Source organism: Micropterus salmoides, unplaced genomic scaffold (assembly GCF_014851395.1).
Source record: "Micropterus salmoides isolate LMB-PRFRI ecotype aquatic unplaced genomic scaffold, ASM1485139v1 Ms_hic_scaffold_18, whole genome shotgun sequence".
Classification (NCBI taxonomy): domain Eukaryota; kingdom Metazoa; phylum Chordata; class Actinopteri; order Centrarchiformes; family Centrarchidae; genus Micropterus; species Micropterus salmoides.
In genome coordinates, this window is record NW_024040928.1 from 1,776,399 (window position 1) to 1,798,393 (window position 21,995).

At 41.9% G+C, this 21,995-nt stretch overlaps 1 protein-coding gene across 2 annotated transcripts in view; it reads right to left on the bottom strand.

Moving 5' to 3' along the window:
- Window positions 1–21,995, bottom strand: part of bach2b (BTB and CNC homology 1, basic leucine zipper transcription factor 2b) — a 95,165-nt gene that overhangs the window by 20,924 nt on the left and 52,246 nt on the right. For both annotated transcript variants that reach the window (XM_038726466.1, XM_038726467.1), the window contains one exon: window positions 11,173–11,427. In XM_038726466.1, the coding sequence (XP_038582394.1) occupies window positions 11,173–11,427 (255 nt within the window). The remainder of the gene's footprint in view (window positions 1–11,172; window positions 11,428–21,995) is intronic.

The following is a 21,995-nucleotide window of genomic DNA, read 5'->3' on the forward strand; positions in this document are numbered from 1 at the left end:
CCAAAGGTTTTGAGTTTGAACCCAGGTGCTACAAATATGTTTTTTAAATTCTCTCTTTCTTCTCTATCTGCAAGACCTCCGCCATTAATAATTTTCAAATTTCTGACCTAAAAGTTTAATTTTAGACAAACACTTGTGGTTAAGCCCGGGTAATGATCCGCTTCCATGTTTGATTGTGAGTTTCTGGGTGATGGTGCATAGATAAGATGCTTGCCTTTGGTGTGGGAGACCTGGGTTTGATTCCCACTGTGAGACATCCACTATTGTGTCCCTGAGCAAGACACTTAACTCCTAGTTGCTCCAGAGGTGTGCAACCTCTGACATGCGTAACAATTGTAAGTAGCTTTGGATAAAAGCATCAGATAAATGTACTTCATGTTTACATTCACACACATTCATACGTCTGGAGCAATTTGCCCAAGGATACTTTGACATGCAGACTGTAGTGGTGAGTGTGGTGACCTTCTAATTAGTGGATGCTCTAACTTACTCTATATCATTTTTTGAAGTCTATGTTGTGTCAATGTTTGAAACTGAAATTTCTTCATACTTCATACAAAGCTGCCCCATGTGTAAATTAAAACATGGTACCTATAGTGCCTCCATGTGGTCAGTTATTGTGTTTACGTTTTGGCCAATAACTCATGAACCCTGGGGCGTGGCAAAACAATATTTGTGCACTGTGTTCCTTGGATAAAGCAGAATTGACTGATATGGTCAAATCATTTCCCCCCATAGCCATATGTATTTTAATATAATATTCCATGAGCAACATTGTACAGATGGGGATGGGGAACACGTAATCTCACATGTAGGTTACACTAAAAGATTTGAAAAATTGCTGCTGTAGCAACAGCTTCCAGTTTGGACACACACTTTCTTCAGGAAATGCACTTTCTAGTCCAAGTATATTGTTTTAGATCCAGTGCACTTTATATGATATGAATGAATGTTGAGGATTGACATAAATATTAAGATTCTATTTACATATACAGCACACAAAAAAAGAACAAAACACAAACCCTCTAGCAACCCGAGCACGTGTATACTCAAATAACTCTCTTCATGACCACACATACACACACACAGTAAGCTTCCGTAGATCAAGCCGTGTCGACTGTAATGATGAGGCATTGGTAGGTTGAATGAGTCTGGGCGCTGGGCCGGCACCATCCAGTGCTGATAAACAGTAAAGCTGCTGGAGGAAAAGTGCTGAGCGTACCAGGGATCTATTTTCAGCTAGCATCAGCAGCTGCTGCCTGCGGGAGCGCATCTTTATGTGTGCCCTGTACCATATGTGATTACTCCACTGTTACAACCAGCACAGCAGCCTAATGAAGGAAAGCGTTAAGGGAGTGATACAGGATGGAGGGATGGAGGGAGGGAGGGAGGGGGTAAACACTAAAGAAGGATGGACAGAGCTCAGAGGAAAATGAGAGAGGAAAGGAGATGGTCTCGGCATAGGAAACAAACTGTTAAAGGAAGAAGCGGAGGACAGGGAGGATACACAGAGTGTTTCCTGGTCATTAGCTGACTGGCACGGCATTTGAAGTATTTCAGATGTTAGTAGCACTTAGTGTATGAGTAAAATCATCAACATGACATAGTGGTGCCATTTTAGGCTAACACAGCCCTGCTCTGCGTCTGGAGCGACTGGGCAGTACCATTACAGGGCAGGAAATTACAGGCAGTGGCCAATCACAGACCCGGATAATTCACATGACATTTTTAGGAAGGCTGCCAAATATCCTTTCATAAACAGGCTGAGCAATACTACACCACCACCCTCCCCTCTCCTGTCCTCCCTAAACCACTCTCTCTCCCCTCACTCAGTGCTTCTCTCTTACATCGGCCTTTCGCCTCCGTAGAAGAGAGGGCTAATTTATGGAAATGTGCGTCAGTGAATTCCTGCATGTCATGCATGCTAATGAGGACATGGCATGGCATGACAATAAAGTGCTTCCCCACGCAAGAGAAAATACAGCTCTATTGGAGGGAGCAGCAGGCGCTTTGACATCAGATCTGCTGAGTAACCTGAAATTAACCTATGTGATTGCAGACAAACAATAAGGGGCCTGAGTCACAGTAGCTCTTATGGAAATGTAACAGGCACTGTTTCTGTGTAACACTGCATGATGCCATCATGGGTTTAGCTGTTATGCTGGAGGAGATGGAGACAAAGATCTGCTGCAGAACAGAAAAGCTCTCAGGCCAAAGTAAAGTCTTTTATAAAGATGGCTTGAGCAGACATGCGGTAACTTACTAATCTATCAGACAGCGTCTATCTGTCCTACAGCTTGCATTAGACATACATTACACTAAGAAATGGATGCTCACTACCCTGCTAAAAAGCAGGTCAAATCTGATATGACAAGCTATTTGCATCACCTTAGAAAAGTACTGTGATTTAGAAAATGTTTGCCTGTTCACTTTAAGATTTTTAGATTTCTTGCAGCTGTTTTCCCCGACTCATTTCTGTCTGGTATAAAGAAGACTGAAAACTTCCTTCATATTATCAAATCGCAGTGTACACCATGTGTGCTTTTGTTGCTACTAAAAGTTTGATTACTGTTGTGTGCTGTACTCTCAGACATGTTGCCTGTGATAGATTACCCATCCATCTCTATATTTCAAGTATCTGCAAGCTGTGGCATTAACTGAACTGAAATCAATGGCTGCTGGAGGGAAGGACATGGTACAGATTGCTTTGGAAAATGCTCAGAAAAAAATGTAAAGAATGCACAAATTATACTTGAAAAAACACTGATATAGTCTTTTAGGAAATTGTTATCGTATGATAAAGAGGATCAGGTTTGACTGGTGTGAGACATGGGAAATCAAAAATGCAAAACAAGGGGAAAAGCCTGATTTTTTGAAAACCCATTACATAATTTATGAAGATTCTACAAAACCGTGACAAATAGGTCTACCGGGTAAATTAACCTGTTTTTATTAACTCTTTATTAAATTTAAATGTCTTTTTTATATTGCCCTTTTATGTCTTAGGTAAAGCACTTTGAATTGGCTTGTTGTTGAAATGTGTTATACAAATCAACATGCCTTGCCTTTAAATTGACCAATAGTTCAGTAAAGATGGTGAATCTGTCTGTAGTAAGGTTGAGTGCACACTAGAATCAGTGTTAACATTGAAAATAGGTGTAGTGAATACATTGTCATGTTAATGGCGAGAGAATTGGAAATGTAAGGAAAGTGTCATCCTCGGTGCCCCCCACCCCACCCCGACAGTGGATTAAATCAGATAGTGTACGTACTAATCCTCTCCCAGTCCAGCTTACTGTACAGGTCAGGCATTAGGGAGGGCATGACCCCACCTCCACGCTGTTTAAGCAACAAGAAGATTGTGTTTGGGCGGGTTGATTCTGACCAAACAAACATCAAACCATTGAATTTGCCAAAACATATATGTGCCAGAACTAAAAAAGTGCTATGCTCTCCTCTGTGTCCAGATTCTATGGTTCACATTGCTTGTAGGACAGCTTTTCAGCCCAGACTGATGAAAGTCTGTGTATTCATATCATTAAGGGGGATGTTCACTACTTAACTGTCCCCGGTTTGGAGGTTAAATACGAAGAGCATAAACATGAGGATCACACCACAGGCTGTCACCCGGCAGGCTGGCTGCTCAAGGTGCTCCTCTCCCCAGCCTCTCACACTCAGACAACGATCCTGCATTTTCTGTCAGCTTATGACATGAGACGTGTCCTTGTGTTGACAGAGAAAGAGAGACCCCCTGCTGGACAAAGGGGGTTGGGGTATTAGGGCCAGTGCTCTCACCAGAGTGTATCACTCCTCCCTGCACCCCTTCCTCTTCATCTTCTAACACCCAACCCCCATCTCTGACTAAGGCAGGGCTCTGTCCCTGGCTCCCACCATCTGTCTAGCAGGCTGATAGTCTCCTGGCCAGGCACTCGGTGTGGGACCAGTCTAAAGCCCCATCTATACTACTCTCTTTTAGTTTAAAAACAGAGTTTTAAAACGAATACGATCTCCGTCCACAGCAGCGTTTTAGCAGCGTATCAGAGTTAATCTCTGTCTACATTAAAACGACTGAAAACATACATCTATTGGCCGTTCATGTACACTGGGCATGCGCGTGCTGGTTTAACATGAGGCAGATGGTCTATTCCATAGTTATAGAAGATTTGGCGAAAGAATAAAGAAATACAGACGAAGAACCACACCAGATTTTTTTTGGACCAAGTAGTACAAGTGTAGGCTGTAAGTGTTATTTGCATGGTACAAAACATTTTAATAAAAATACAAAGTCAAAAACTCTGTCAGCAGCATTGTGTTTCCACTTTGCATGACTTATAAGACCCAATCAGAGAGCCAAAGTCCTCCGTTTTTGCCCTCCAGAGTTTCAAAATGAAAATGGGGTTGGTAGCGTTTTCAGACGTTTTATGTCTTCTTTTCGCTGTTGTAGTCTGGATGGGAGGTGCAAATGTAGCAAAGGGTCTCAGTTTTAAAACAAAAACGCAGTAGTGTGGATGGGGCCTAAGTTCGGCCCCCCTCAGAGTAGGCTTAGGATGCTTAAAAAACCCGAAAACCTTGTCAGAACTGGTGAAAATTGCAGTTCTGCAGTCATTGGACTACAGGGGGCTCTATAGCGCCCCCAAACTCACGAAACGGTTGAGATAAAGTTGCTTTGATCTTCATGAGATTTGGGGGGATCATTGCTGTCATCCTAAAGAAAACATTTCAATTCCTAAAAAGAGATTCTGGCCCACAGGAAGTCAGATACATAAAACACACAGCAAAAATAAAATACAGTATATAACAGCTAAATGTATGTATGTGTACATGTAACTTTGTGTCTGTGTGATAGGCTATGTCAAGATGATTATTTGTCATATTCACTGATGTTGTTTTAAATATGTTTGTGACATGCAGTCACCTATTGTAATCAGTTTGTATTTGTCACATTATGAGAGGAAGTGCATCTTTGTCTCTGCCTCAGCTGTCCAACAGTGACCACAGACTCTTTCAGTTGGCAGCAAGGCCTTCTTGTGTCATCCTTTTTCTATGGCTCGACTGTGGACACTGAGTCTGGATTTGGTCTGGATCTGTCTCTGTATCTCTGCCAGTCATATTCATGGTTTGTGGCGAGATAGCGATTGTTTTTTTTTTTAGTTTTGGTTTGATTCAGCCAGTGTCCCAGAATATTTTGTTCGTTTAATAATTTGGTTTCCCCTGAATAATGGTTGGAAAGAAGTGCTGCTCTGAGGTTGAACAGTGTTGTGTGTTCTTTGATCAGTACCTCTCAGGACCAGCGGATAGAAGGGACACTTTAGGGAGAAACAAAACTTGTCTGGGGAGATCTTGTATTTCAGTTTTATTTCTAAACAAAAGGTAAACAAAACACATGTTTCGACATGAAACAGGATGCTGTTGTAACTAAACTACACATTGTCCAACCTGCATTAAACCTGACATGTCAGGACTCCTTTGCACGGTGCCCAATACGCATGAAGATTCAGAGCCGTGTCTGCCAACCTCCGGTGCTAATAATGCAACTGTCGCTGCCCCCTGGAGATGAGGGCCCATTCAGCGCTGCTTGCAGCTGTAAGTATTTGTTGTTATATACCGTGGCTCAAAATGCCGTGAGCTAGAAACAAGAAACTTGGGTCAATAACTGGAAATGATGTGCATGTGCTTCGACATAACCTTGAGGCCGATCGGCCTGATGAAAGAACTGGCCATGGAATAACACAAATTAGACTATAAATAAGAAAATGTTTGTCCAATCAACACAAAACCTCCAGGATATGTCCACAAAAGGACCTGACACATAACCCTATACCCCTAACCCTGCCACCCACCACACATTTGTTTTCTTTCGAGATGAAAAAAGTGCAGTGTTTCCTGGCTCATGACTAGGGAAAGAATTGATAAACAGGAGGTGGTTTGTGGACCAGCAGTCTGGTGATGATCCGCCACTATCTGGAGAACTCCACTGTCACCCACAGTGGTCTGGAAGCAATTATTCCAAACAGTCAGAACATTCCCACACTGGATGTGAGATGTGCAAACAAGTGGACAGTGCAATAGCCAATCAGTGGAATGACTGTGATTAGTTATTTGATCCATTCGAGTCAACAAAATGATTCATTGATTTAATAACTACAATAAATTAGGTTTCTCCTGCAATTTAGGAATGACATTCCATTGTACAGTAATGAGGACCATCTGATTCTCAACACCAGCCTCTTGTAAAGGAGAACAAAGGCAGCATGCTGTACTAATAACTAGCCGACAACAATCTGCTGTGATCATGGCCGTGAGGATTGAGTCACATCTGTGCACACAGTTCCACAATATGAAGGTCATTCCTGTTTGTCACAGTGATGGCTGCTCCTCTCCAGTGGGGGGCTCTCCCTGGCTTGTATTTGTGACACACTGATTCTTATGAATCCCCCTTTGTTCTTAAACTCACCAAGAAATATAATGTCGTGAAACACTGTGTGTGTGTGCGGAGCCTCGATCGCCCATCGTGCACGTCATGCTCGTCTGTTCCTTCCCCCTGCCGGCTGGCCCGGAGGACAGCATCGCTGAAATAAAGCGGGATTGTTTTGTTCCCATGATGTGATGGCCAACAAAGCCCCTTGATGAAACTGTCAGTCCCTCTGCAGGCCCACAATCACATTAGATATAGATGATGTCACTCACCCGCGCCAGCCCTGGCTACTCCAGGGGTAGCGGGCTAAGAGAGAGCAGTGATGAGGTGGTGGGGGAGGTGGTCTTTGTTTCACATGTCATCTGCACCCACCTCCCCCTCATTCCCCCAGTGGCAGCAGAGGTCTTTCTAATTTGCCCTTTGTTTCACATAGATGGCAGCCTTCAATAGCTGCTGAAGATATACACTTCATGACCGGAGTGTCAGTGAAGTGTTACTAACCTTGCACAGCAAAATGCTGCTACACTGAGCAGACACAGACCAGCAAGGGCTGAGCAGACCCAGCAGAGCCCCCCCCCCCTCCCCCCAGACACATGTTCAGACACGAGGCAACGATGCATCAGCATGCTTTAGTCACTGACCGTAAAGGAAAGGGTGACAGGGGATCTTAAAAAACCTGACTGGCCACATCAGTGAAATGGCATTCCTCCGTGATGTGGCTCTGTCTGGATAGTCAAATACCACCTTAAATAGATGAACACCCTCAAAAAAAGAGCCATTAGCAAAGTTACTTCTGTTTAAGCCAATTTGTTGTTAGTCTTGTACTTGAGTATTTCCTTTTTATGCCAGTACATACTAAAGCAAGATTTTACATCCAAAATACATAGATGTATAAAACAATATAAACTAATTAAAATGAACTCTATACTATTTCAAGTGGCCTAAAGGCAGGCCAGAATCCTAACAATGCATGGAACATAAAATGCCTCTAACAAAAAAAGATGTGGCAAAATCTCTCCTGCGAGTCACCTGATGCAGCCTCCGACCTTGGAACGGGTCCTGCGAAACCCTGCTCCAACAGAACCCAACCAATGCAGCGTAGCCAAGACAGCTGCACCTAGACCTTCAAGCCCTGCAAGGAGAGACACGTCCCGCACTCTATGGCTTGAAACAGCCCAGAGTGACTCAGCTATGCCAGCCAGTTTAGGGACTACGGCTAGGAGCCGCACAACCCTTAGTGACTTCATCTCTGGCTTGTCGCACTGGACACACAAGTCCCATCATGCAACTGCTGCCTAAAAGGTCCAGCTGTGCTCCACACCATTTTGGCTGAGGTCAGAAAGAGTGCATGTGCCATTTTGGGCCTGGGCCTGCCCGCCATTTTGGATCAGTGTGACGTAGCCACCCACTGGTCATGTCTGCCATTTTCCTCGCAAACCACACTTTGAGACAGTTTTTTACATTTGGTGATTGGTCCCTGATTCCAGCGTGGTGCCCCGTATTTCTTCACTTTGTTAATACTTTTTATAATATTAATACCTTTATTAATGTTTTGAAAGTATGATATTTTGCTAATAACCTAATCTGCGCTACCTGATCTCCAACAATACTGTATCAAAGAACACTCATAATGTAACACACATTCACTTATCAGAAGTTATTGAGTGCTTTATCTTAAGTAAAGGATCTGAATACTGATTCCTCCACTGACAACACATGACATCAGTCATGACATCACACTGGGTCCTGTGAAACAACATTATTGACTATTTTATGACATTCACACTGGCACATGTTAGATTAGTGATCATTAAAACAATGTATTTTGATATGTAAGAAAACTGCCTCTGTGCAGCTTTACACAGTATATGATTACACTGACAGGGCGTTAGGGAATATGGTGTAGTTACCTCAACTATATGTGACAGAATAAAGCCAATATATTAATGATATGCTGTTTTGCAAAAATACATGAAATGTTGTCATATTCAACGCGGACGGACAAAGGAAAGACGACTTGGTGAAAACCTCAATGGGAGTAACTCTTTCTTTAGCCAGTTATTGAAGATGTTACTTCCACACTCCATCTCACACCTGAAACACACAGCAGCTCATGCATTATTCATGCATGCAGTGAGTGAATGAAAGGGATGCTGCTTTGAGCATCCAGGAGCCATTCCCTGTAGTCACTCTTTGAGTTAAGGAGGGGAAAAAGCCCTGATGCTCACTTTCCATAAGATGACAATCTGACAGAGACTTTTTTTTCAATTATCACGGCAACAAAGTCATTTGAAGTACCACAACTCCACAGTACATGTGGGATGTGCCCCAGTTTTCACAGCAGCTCATGTATGTATGCATATGTGTGTGTGTGTGTGTCTGACATCAGTACGTCAGAGGGGTACTTTCATCATGTGTTCAGTGGAGGAGCTCTGATGGGGATCGGTTGAAAGTGACAGTGAGAGAACTGAGGTGATCATGAGTGAGGAGTGTTGCTGAACCTGATGAGCGCAGGGCCCAGGGTGGCGTTAATCTTGCTACAAAATGCTACCTGCTGCCGACAACGGGGTTGGTAACAGCTGACAGGTGTTAATTGGCAATCACAGCCCAGTGATACACTTTCTCACACCTTTCACTGAGTCTTAATCCTCCAGCAAATGATAGATCAAATTAAAACTGTTTTACTGCCATCCTCTCTCATGACAGAAAAAAGGCAATGCAAATAGTCAAGAAAACTAAAATAACACTAAAATAATCAAAAAGTCAACAATGAAGTTAAAGGTGAGCTAGGATAATGTATTAAAAAGGGAGAAGATGGAGTTAAAGTGGCGTGGATATATAAATTTGTATACGGCCATTCTAGTCTTTTGCGACCACTCAAAGCGCTTTGACATCACATTCACCATTCACACACTGAGCCTTAGTGGAACAGCCACCGGGGGCAATTCGGGGTTCAGTATCTTGCTCAAGGACAATACGACATGCAGCCTGGAGGAGCCGGGGATTGAACCACCGACCTTCCGCTAACGGGCAACCCTCGCTCCTGAGCGGCAGCCGCTCCCTATCAGACGTGTACAGCGGTCCTTATTTACGACAGCGGTGAATTGCCAATTCTCTGAAACTGTAGGTGCACTATATCATCAAACATTTGAACATAAAGAAAACTGCTTTGTTAACACAAATTGAGTGTGTATTATAAATACTGTAATATTACGGAACAAAATGCCTCTTCTTGCCCTGTGTTTGTCTGTTGGTCACTGATATACAAAGTCCATAACTGTCCTGAGTCCTGACTAATGTTTTGTGAGCTGTTTTCGACACCAGAGAAGATAAATATATAAGGTATATATACAGTATATAAGGTACAGTAAAGTGCAGCGTAACTTGCTGTCAGTCACCAGAATTGGATTTCTGCTGTGGGTCCATTTAACTCTGTTGATGCAGGATGACAGTCACCAAAACTGTCTAGTGCATGAGTACATGTCAGACCATGTTACATGTTTAACCCCCTTTTTTTTGTAAAAAGCCAGTGTGAACAAGCACATGAACAGAACTAGAAGGCAACACAGTACCCCCCAGTCTGGAACAAATAAACACTGAAACAAAAGATCTGAAAGGCTTTTCCATCAAAACAAACATGAAAGTAAAAATAAATAAAAATATCAGTGGATACTGAATTGACCCTGCCTATATTTGGGACAGGTGTCTATATGGGACAGGCCTTTAATTCCTCTTGCACAAAACTGAAATTATGAACCAGTTTATTTATTTCAAACAGAATATTACTTTATTATTATCCAATAATATCAAATACACCTCATTCATTTGACCTAGCTCCGACAGACGGCTCATGCACTTTTATTTTGAAGGCAGCAACGTGACGAAAACGCAGTGCAGGATGAGAGAAGTGTGGCAGAAGTTAGCAGACGGACAGCGATGGACTTCACATGACAGGATTCAGGATTCTTTTTTTCCTTTTCATCTCTTGTACCATGCCGGTTACACTGGTAAATCTATATGAATTAGACTTTGGGTCTTGTTGTTTCCGCTAAACGAACGACGATTGAATTGTGGAGGATCTAACCGATCTAATGATGTGCAGCATGTCCATACTGACATATTGATCATAGTGATCACGCTTAAACATTAATATTTGTATTAACGATCTAAGCAGCTTAGAAGCAGCTTAGAAGCAGCTAAAGCGGGCAACCCTACAGGGTTTAAGAGGTTTTATACATCCAAAGAACTTCTATAAAAACCAGACCAGGCGTTTAATGGAGACCTGCATTTATTTGTCAAAATGTGTTCCCACATCAGGCCAGGAAACGGATAGGCGGCTATTTGGGACTCAGCTCTTAATGGAAGTTTTACGGTAATTGTAAATGTAATGTGCAAGTATGTGTCATTCTTGCTATGTTCCATTCTTGGCTTTTCCAAAGATGCATTTCTGAATAACTGGATTATGCAACCAAAGCAACTCTTCAGATTGCTTTTATCTTTGATAAAAATATAGTGGGCACAGCACACTGCAGGCCATTAGTTAGAGTTGTGTTTTTTGCTTGCTTTTGGACTGTATATAGATTGCTGTAGTGGTCACAGTTCATCACTGTGTGGGGCTATAGATACTGGGGGAATGTACAGAGAGTCTGGTTAGTATTGCTTTTGTACTGAATTATATTGTTGCATTGTCTAAGTGAATAGCATTTCCACCCTTGCAAGAGAAAACTGTCAGGGAAACTGTATATTTGATGACATACCTCTTTCGGAAGGCTAACGACCAAGCCATTGTCGGCATGGCCCACGAGCGCCTGGAGAAAATACTCGCTGCAAGCGGCCAGCACAGCCCGGTGCCCGCGGAACTCCTTGCCCTCAACTAGGACCGTCACATCGCACAGGATATCCTGCTTCCGCTGGTCATTGAGGCAGAGGAGGATATTGGTACAATGAACCGTCGACTCATACACATACATGGGGGCTTCAGGCTTCTCATCCACGGACATTCCGCTCATGCCCTGTAAATAGAAGCACAACAGAGGGGGGTTAGCTAGCACATCCATCAGCCCCAGCAGTCTGCTGCAGCCAGCCTCATGATTCCACACATACAAGCCTGACTGACTGCTGCTCTCTGCTTGATGAGCTCCCTCCCTCTTGAATCACAAAAGACTGACTAACACATTTCCACTTACACACTTTCAAACATCCGAATCACATGCACAACAAACCCAGGTAATTACATCAACAAATAAAAACAAAGGAACCGCTTTTATTTGAAAGCAAATTAAATTTAAGATACACAGGAGAGTCCAGAGGAAAGTCTGGGGCACTTTCTGCTCTAGCTAGAATTCTGCATGTGTTTGTAATCTAAGGAGGACTCACTGTAAAGGTATGCTGAGCATCTTGGCTTCACTCAGCAAGAGAACATCAGCTGAAGAACAGTGAAAATATCAGTACAGGAACTCATTCTTCACAATAAAAGAACCCAAATGGCAACACAGAGGTTGATTTTTTAGCTATGAGAATGGAAACAGGACAATAAGTACTATAAATATGGGTACAAAGTACTGCATAACTGCAGCTACAAAAGAAAAACAGCAGTTTTACAGTACTTTATCTTGTTGACCTAACAATAAAGACACAATTTCTGGACCAACCGGCTTGGGCTCCAAGTCAAAGATGAACTCTGTGCCCGCAGCAAGGCTAACCCTGTCCTGACCTAGCCCTGTACTTAATGCACAGACATTGGTATTGATCTTTTCATCTCACTCTTTGATAGACAGAACTATTCCTTTTAAGGTATTTAAAGAGATATTAACACAGGGCCCCTTTATGAGACAGGGCAACAAGATTGGATGTAATTGCAGGAGCCACCTTCCTATTTCAGTTTTTATTGTGTTTTAATTTAGCAGTTTATGAAATTAACATCAATACATTCACCCACAGAGCCCACTTAGCAATCCATCTTTGGATTTACAGCAACACTTGCAACAACAGGAAAAAGGACACTATCGTCCCTGAGCATCTACCTGCTGCATTTACATTGTCAGGGGTATTCACATTAAAAATATAAAACAAAGGAAGTCTTACGATCTAATTTGGCTCCAGCTTTGTTGCCTGGCTGGAGTCATGGTAAATCAGTGTAACTCCACACGCTCTGGGAACATAACAACATGTGCCCCTGATTTTCCTGCTCAGCCTGTGATGATGGCAGATGCACAGCTATCTACCAGACACACACACACAGACACGTAACTGCTCAAAAGGCCTTCATCTTAAACAATACTCAGTACCAAGATGTCTCTCTAAGTTTGAAATGAAGTGGCATGAGGTGATGTCATCCTTTTGTCCAGTGCCCATGTTTCCACCAGAGTTTTTTTTTAGCTGGCTAGCAAACTATCAGGCAAATTTAGCGGTCTAGAAAAAGTGATACAAGCAGAATTGGTTAAAAGAAATAAAACATTTTCGATGAGTGAAAATAATATAAGAGAAAATATTCTGAAACGCTGGATGTTTACATGCTGTATAACTTGTGCTGCATTTGATTGACAGCTCATGGGTCATATGGGCTTCATTTACGGTATCAAGTTGTTTATGGGATGGAATTTTTTCTAATCTGATGTCTGTGTTTTTCTGTAAATAAAAAACATATTCATGACACATTATCTTCCTAGTAATAGCAATGGCCAAATAATCAAGTTAAGCAAAGGAAGCACTCACTGACTCATACATTTATGTATAAAAATGCTTAGCAAGAGGAGAAGTGTTCCTGAAAATGAGGAAGCACAGCTAACATCCCTTTTATGAATAAAAAGGTCAACACGGTGATGAGTGCCATCACTTGCCAACAGAAGCTTTTCTGTTGTGGCAAGTTCTGTTCTGGATGACTTTCCCGTTATCCATGATTCTCAGAGCCAGTGGATCTGGTATTCCCACACACACGCCTCAGGAAAGTGTGTGTGTGTATGTGTGTGTGTGTGTGTGTGTGTGTGTGTGGAATGGTGCAAGTGACACTACTAGCGCAAGTGTGAAAAAAGAGACTGAGAGGTTGTGAAGCTAGATGCCCCTCGCCATGTAAACAGAAAGGGGTGTGATGGAAATGCAGTGAAGGAGAGCCCTCAACAGCGCAGCTGATCAGCTGAGACTCCGATCACTAGGTGCTGTTTCATGGGCAAATGGTTTTCCTTCTGAAGCCAATTCCAGATTATAAAGTAACTGGTAGGGGAATTTACATCACAACTTTTTAACCCAAAAAAGGATTTTTAAAGGTTTTAATGCAGAATAAAAAGCTGCATGTAAATGCAGGGAGTGATCACGAGTCTCAAGTGCAAAACTGATGTTGGAAGAATATGTCAACCATGAACACTTCCTCAATGTATGTATGTCACATACGTACTAGCCACAGGAAACAGATTATTGGACTAAATGCTAAACTGAACAATGTTGGATAGATATGGCATACCACTCACGTGGGCAGGAAATCTATCGCACCACATGACACACCAAGAAGACTCTTCAGCAAGCAAACAATAAGAAGAAGCACAGAGTATAGAATGTACAATGTAAGTTCTTTGAAAGAAGCTAGCTCAGAATTCTCAGTATGGAAGTTATGCCCTTATTTAGAGCAGCAGGGAATTACACTCTGAAACTGTAGTGTAGGGGCACCAAATCATAAAAACCTACAAAATATTACATAATATTGCTTTAATTATCAAATAAGAATCCAACTAAACTGTAAAAACAAGGAGATTTAAAGTATTTCCTGAATGTAGCGACTCAAACCGCAGATTGCACAAATTAATTCTTGTTGCATTTAACTGTGTCACTTGCAGAGTATATTCATTATCTAACTGGTGATCCTTACAGATACAGATCTACCTGAGATGTGCAGGAATTTTAGGCCTTAAATCAGCTGAGCCTAGCCTCACAGCACTAGTTTAAAGCTTGCTAAGACTCACATTTTTGCAGTGAGAGCCTGGAAAATATCTGGACAACAACCACTAAAATCAACTCAGCTGGAAGCCAGACCAATCAGCCAACTACAGTGTAAAGTGTTTTAGTTGATGACGTAACCTTTTAAAACTCTCAAATGTCATGACCATCTAAATGGTAATGAAAGCGAAATATGCAAATGACTCAGCGACTGCATGACCTATTTATGACCTCAGGTTTATGGAGAAACTGATTTCTGGAGACAGTTGACAGCACATCCAGAATAAACAGCATCTTTGAAAATCAGAAGCAAACACAGCCCAGTGAGTTTTGTCCAATCAGGTGCAAGAAGGGATCATGGATGTCTCATACCTACTGTACAGCCTGCTACAAATGCTGACTGACACAAGCAAATGTGCACTGAGCCTGGACCACAATGAGGGATGCGAAATTGAGGGCTGGTGTATTAATATCAGTTCATTTGCACATTCTGTTGTTTACCTGTGACAGAGTTCCACTGATGGTTTGACTGGAGCTGCTGCTACAAGACATCCTGGTGTGGGAGCTGTTGTGGAACTATGTAAGTCAGGATTTTCCTGTGGTTCTGGCTGTTCTGGTGTTGTATAGTTAGCTTATTTCCACCAAACATTTCTCACTTGGCTTCCTAGTATAATGACTTGTCTTAGACCTGCCAAGAATAATGTTTCCAGATGCGGTTGCAAGGTTCAGAGCAATGCTAACATGCTATTTCTACCCTGGAATGCGCATTCACTTCACTTGGACTTGTGGATGGTTTGTTGCAGAGGGAGGAAAATGCAGCGATGACACAAACACACACACACACACACACACACACACACACACACACACGGTGCAAGGATATTTATACTTACTCACACCGACAGACACATACCCAGACACACACACCACAAAATAGCAGGTTGTAGCAGAAATCTGATTATAAGTGCTGATGGATGCAAAAGATTTCTTTTTTCTTTCTTTTTTTTGGACTGCAGGGTCAGTTGTTGACGGCAGCTCTTTCTGCCACACTAATACTGATGCTGCCAGCCTTCTTGGTGAGTTGGTAACATTCTTGTGTAGATCAAAAGCACAGCGTGATGGTGATGAGTACGCCCTAGCAGCGGTCAGAGCTGACTTCAGGGATCACCACTAGCGGCTCCTGGAGCGAGCCTTCTGATCTGAGGGAGGACTAATGTGGCTTAAGACCTGTTAGCTCTGCACTACTCATTACAGCAATTATTCTTGTGCAGTTACAGTGTATGTATGTATATGTAACATCCTGTACCAGCTGGAAGAACTATTTGGAAGCACAAATACCACACTATGAAAATACGCCATTATTACTCCACTTTATTTATACAGCGGCAATTCATCTCACTGCGATCTCATTGCACTTTTCACAGCAGGTCTAGACCGTACTCTTCGTAATAGTATTTACAGAGACCCAACCGTGAGCAAGCACCTGGTGACTTTTAGAAGGTAGAAACCTACAGCAGAACCATGGCTCAGGGTCCACAGAAGTAGCTTCCAAAACTTTCTGCTTCTCCAAACTGGGGACATCTACTGCAAGTAATACACTGACTGTGGGTAAGTATCTTACACTTCAAAAATCCCGAACTATCCCTTTAGTTGGAAGGCATCATCATAGTAGCTTAATACCCCATTAGAACACTGTGGTTCCTAGAATCTCTAAAAGTAGAATGGGAACCAGAGCCTTAAGAGTAGGCTTAAGACTTTCCTCTTTGATAAAGCTTATAGTTAGGGCTGGCTCATGTGAGTCCTGAACCATCCCTTAGTTATGCTGCTATAGGCCTAGACTGCCGGGGGACTTCCCATGATGCACTGAGCTCCTCTCTCCTTCTCTCCATCTCCATCTGTATGCTTTCTTATCCCATTAATGTATGTTACAAAACTACAGGAGAGGGAAGAAGTCGAGTTAGTGTTCTCGTCCTTTACATATTTCCAACACATTCCTCTCAGATCAGACGCATCTACAGAACAATGACAGGCAAAAAAGTCCTTTTAACATCATTCATTTCCCACTGATCCACTGATAGCTGCAGTTTCGAAGGCTTCCTGTTTTTTTGTGCTTCAGGCAATAAGTATAAAGCACATAAAGGAAGTACTAGGAACGTTCATGTGCATGACTCATAATAGACGGGCTCCTTTTAGCAGGGGTTGCCAGTTTAGCATGCAGAAAAATACAATCAGATGTTGACTGCATTCAAGCTGCAGCAGACACATCCACTGGACTCTATGACGAATCCCACTGTGCTGGTCAGATGACCGTTTCAGGACGGACTCAGTGAACAGTTTCAAGATAGTTTCAGGATGTTTTCAAGAACAGCCTTGAATATTAAAGCATGAAGGAGATGGACACATTGAGGAAAACATTGAAGGATAATTATAGTTTATTACAACGACTTGAGCTATTCATTTCTGACCTTGCGCACAGCAGTTGACAAACCTCGCCAGACAAGTCCACTTACTCAAACACATCATATTAAAATATTAAAATCTCAGCTGGTGACAAAACAATCTTCACTTATGACCCACTTGCTCAACAATTGTGTCTGTTTTTGGCCACCATTTCTATCAGTCATGATTACCTGGCACTCACCAAAGTCATGACTGAGATCTTGGAACAATCACAGCCAGACGTGCAGCTGAAATGAAACCAAGTAAGTTTGGTTTGATTAATGTTTTTTGCCCTTTGGAATATGTTCTCAGATCTCAGGGATTAACTTTGGCAGTAAAATGTCAATATTACCTAGCACAACAATGGCTTAAATTGTAGTCTCTTCATCACTCATTGATATATTAAAATATTTAATGATGTTTTCCATCATTTCTTGACAGATTAGTTCCTCAAACAGGGGGACTATGAAGCAGCACGGAGCAGAATGAGGCCCACCGGCACATCAAAGCTGCAGGTTTTGGATTGCATGTTCAATTGTTACTGACTGCAACTTTCACACCTGCTGCAAGGGATGAGTTGTTGCAAATAACAAAATCTAAAGCACAGTCTACCGTGGGACTATTATTTTAAGATCTCCTGAGTTATTAGGATGATTTTGTCCAATGGAACATCTTCATGGCATGATTGTGGCAAAATAATGAACATGATGGCTCCTTGTAATGAACAAGGTTAATCTCAACTGCTGCTGCTGCAGTCTAATAACATTATCCACTGAGCCAGTACAGTCAGAGGGAGACTACAGTGAACACTGTGTCACTTTGCACAATTACGGGGTAGGACTCCTGCCAGATGACTGTAATTACACTGAGGATGAACACGGTTTTAATTGGAATAATCAAATTGGGCCACGGTAAGAAATGCCCTTAGATCTATACAAAGTGGCAAATGTCAACATGGAAGGTGAGGATGATGGGTAGGTAAATGGAAGCCCTAATCTGGAGTCTATATTACCATGTAAAGTTCAAATGGAAACCCCATACAGGTCTGTTTTATTACAGTGTTTGCAAGCAAAAGAAATGCAAGCTGCAGCCTTTTCAGCCAAAACTACAACACTGTACAATTACAATACTGTAATGTACTGTCTTTGAATGTAACATGCAGATTATAGTTTTGGAGGGGTTTCATTTCCTCAGGTGAAACTACCTGCTCTCTCTCAAATTCATTTTTTTTGTGATAGTACATCTATCCATCAGTCTGACAGTTTAAAAAGCAAAGAGCAACACAGTGCCATAGTTCTATGAAATTTGTTATTGAGGATCTTGGTACCCAGATCAGTCTGAACCACATTGGTGACTCCCTCCCTTTATTATCTAATCAAGACAAAATTTCTCTTTGACCAACACTTAGATCCATCTTTTTCCCCTGTCCGGTTTGTCCTAATGGCACCACCATTAGAAAAAACTTTTTGTTAACTTGCGCAAAAGAAATATCTAAATCTGGTAGGTAGATTGCTGTGACATTTGCTTAGCACATTTGTGATCCCCTTTAAAGGCAGCAATTTAGTTTTGCACTTTCATAAAGCTGGAGGACTCACAGAACCATTCAATAAAAAGAATGTTTAAAAAGCAAAGTAGCAGGCTAATATACACTGACTCTAAGTGAGATCATCTGCCTGACCTCACCAATCAGGGAGCATGTCAGGTATTGAATTTCAAACTGGGTTTGGGCTGTGTCTTTGCATAAAGATTTGGTTTAGTATTTGGTCATTTATAAATGTACCAGTTATGTGTCATGTGTCAGCAGATATGCAAGTAGGAAGAGCAAAAGACAGCAAAAGATAAGTAAAAGGCCATGCACTGGACTGGCAAGCTGACACCACTAATGCACGAAATAAGACAAATATAGTCGGGTCAGGTCGGGTTTAGGTCTTAAATTTGGCAGTAAAAAATGTATTCAGTGGGGTCAACTGTGCAAAAACACTGGATCCTATATTTCCCATGATCCCACCAGAGTCACATTTTCTTTAAACCTCCTTGCATGGTAAATGTCTTTCAAAGTCAATTTCAGTTCATATTTAAGATGACATCAGAATCTATCTGGACTATCATATCTAGACAAACAACACATTATACATTCAATGCACCATAAGTGCATTCTTATCAAAAGAAGGTGCTAATCATACCCAGGCTGGTGCTTCTCTGCAGGACAATCTGAGATTATCACAAACAATTGTTCATTATGAGTTTCAAATGGACACATTACACGCAGGGAGTGATTAAACAGGCTTTTCACCATCCGGGCTGTAACAGAAAATGTTAATGAGGATGGACTATGAGCTCCTAACGTTTGCTATTACATCCCCCTCTCTGTTTCTTTCATTCATGTACTTCACACTTTTTAAGCCTCTGGTCAAATGTTAAAAGATGGTTAATATACCTCTAACGAATTAAGTGTTAATTGGGCATGTACAGACTGTAATTTCAATTCTGATCTAAGGTTTCACTGTTCACTGTTATGTCATAACGTCAGTAGGGTTATGGGGTTGTATAGGGGTTGACAAAAACTCTCTGATCTCTGTGGATTATGATACCATTGAAAACGCATTGAATACCATTAAATTCTTTTTAATTTCATTTTCATGGCACTTTTGTAGGAACTTGTGGTTCAATTTGACTATAATTGTACCTTGTATGATTATAATGCAGTGTCCACTGTCTTCTAAAAACAATCAAATTTTTGGGGCTCTACCATACACCTAGAGAACAGTCTCAATTCAGTACAAACACCATGGAAAGGTCATTCTTAGTAAGAGGAAGGAAGGCTGGTGTGTCTGCAATGCAACAAGCAAACGGTAACTTAGGAAGTAACTAGGTAATGAGAAAAAATCTGAAGTGGCTTGAAACACAAAAGAGAACTAATCTGCCAGTGGGTCATGATTTTTTACATGCTTTTAATAAACTTCAGCCTTCAACAAGCTTCCTCACAACTCATAGAAAGAGTGACGAATGTGAATATTTAAATAAAGAACATCCCTGAAGTAAATTCCTCCCTTTAAGATTGTAAGAGAAGATTGAAGCCGTGCAGTTTTTTGGGGCTTTCCACTCTACCGCAGAAAGTTCATTAACATACATGGCAGAGGAGGCTCCTCAGTCTCCACACTGCTGATAAGGTAAACAGCCTTTCAGAAGGTCACTGGGTTGATGATATTGATCATGAGAGAATGTATGCACGACAGATCTGAGACACTCTGCTCATGCTCACCAGGCTCTGCTAATTACATGCTGAGGAATGTGGAAGCATAATGAGTGTGTTTCTTTGGCGTGTTGGATCACACTGACACAGATGTTTGAACCTTTTTTATGTACAATTAAAACCAAAACATAGCTCCTTTCATGAAATACGCATGTTAAAAAAGAACAGGTCCCTAACACTCAGCGTAGGCAAGATGTGACAGGTAACGTCTTTACAATAGATAATCAAAAAAGGTCAAGGTAAAACCTGACATGGAGAATACAGAGTCATCTCAGGCTACGGGTGAAGTCATTGGGCTCAAGTCCATCTACAAATCGATCAAGTGCTTTTTGCTCCAGATAGAAATCAATACTGCGTCCCTGAGCTTCGATCCGGGAACTGAACAAAGACAATACAGCAACCAATAGAAAGCTTAGCACAGATGAGGTATTCATGTCCAAGATTAACTACACTAGAATGTTGTTCTGGATCTAATTTAAATGCCTGACCTGAGGAGGGACCTTCTCTGGAGCCCCCTCATGTGATGTCCTTAGCAACATCCAGGTCTACTGTGGTCAGGTGTCTGGGGTAACTTAGGTTAGGTTGAGCTCTCTGAGTGTTGCAGCGCTGCAGACCATCCTGCAGCTGACACTGATGAATGGGACGGGCTGTGAGAGCGAGCGAGCATCTGTCTGCACGGCCCAAAACGTGGAGCGCTGCACAAACCTGCATCTATCTGCAGTCGACCTAATTAACACAAGAGCTACTTCATCTCCTGGTGATGGAAAGGTCCAGACAATGACCTCAACCCTGTGAATCAATACTCAAACTGCTGTCACAATTTACGCTTTAAAGGAAACAATTATGTGGAGCACGAACTGCCCGCAAACCATCTAAGACAGCTGGATTACACACCAAGAAACTCATTATAAGAGCAGCCGACATCTGCATTAAAAATGCATTGAGGCTTATGTCTTTGACATCAGGAAAACATCAAGACTACAGGGTGAGAGCTTGAATAAAGAATCTTTGACTTTGACCTCATCATCAAGTGCAGAATAATGAAAGGCAGTTAGCACTCTGATCCTGATGTTTCAGGACAAGATTTGTCTTCAAAAGTTGGTGTCATTGTGGTCTCTTGCAGCTGTGTCTGTCACAACAGCAACACTCCACAAGTTATTATTAGATGTATCCTGTTGACTAATCAAAAGCCTGCTCACTACAAGGAACAAAATCAAGACAAACAACGAAGAACACCACCCATCTGCATCACTGCAATGCAATGAAAGAAGTTGACACTACATGTTGCATAGGACCAGACTTTTATATCTCAGAATCATCTTTTCCATATATTCAAAGTCACAGAGGAAAAAAAAAAAAATCAAGCCTTGAATGCATCAGCTGCTAGCTTACATTGGCATTACCTCAAAAAGGCATCAGCACAGATCCAGTCATTACACTCCAGTCGTTGCTCTGACAACTTGTCTCTCACTGTATGTTACCGACAGCATCTGAGCCTATCAGTGTCTGTGGGTGGTGAGTATGACTGAGCAAGTGAGGTATGTGTGAGTGTGTGTATGTGTTTGTGTGATGGCATGCCAGAGTATTTTTGGCCCCTGCCTGCTTAAATGCAGCTTGCATGAATCATGACTTCCCACATAGTAGGTCAGTGAGCAGGGTGAGTCATATTGCTGTCTTATATGGTAACACTGCACATGTGATAGAAACACTGGGGTTATCTATAGACTGGGCTTGCTGTTTCAAATGTCTGGAGCTCTGTCTCGATCTTCAGAAGATATTAGAACTCATTTGTCTTTGTTCAGTCTCATCTTTGACATGTCTGACAACAAATATATTTGATATGTCAATACCATAGCTGCCATACGTTACTGCACAACTTGCACAAGAGTTACAACAAAGGAGAAATATACAAGTCTTTGAAAGAAACTAGAATGAACAGCAGATTCCAAATGCATTTCCTAC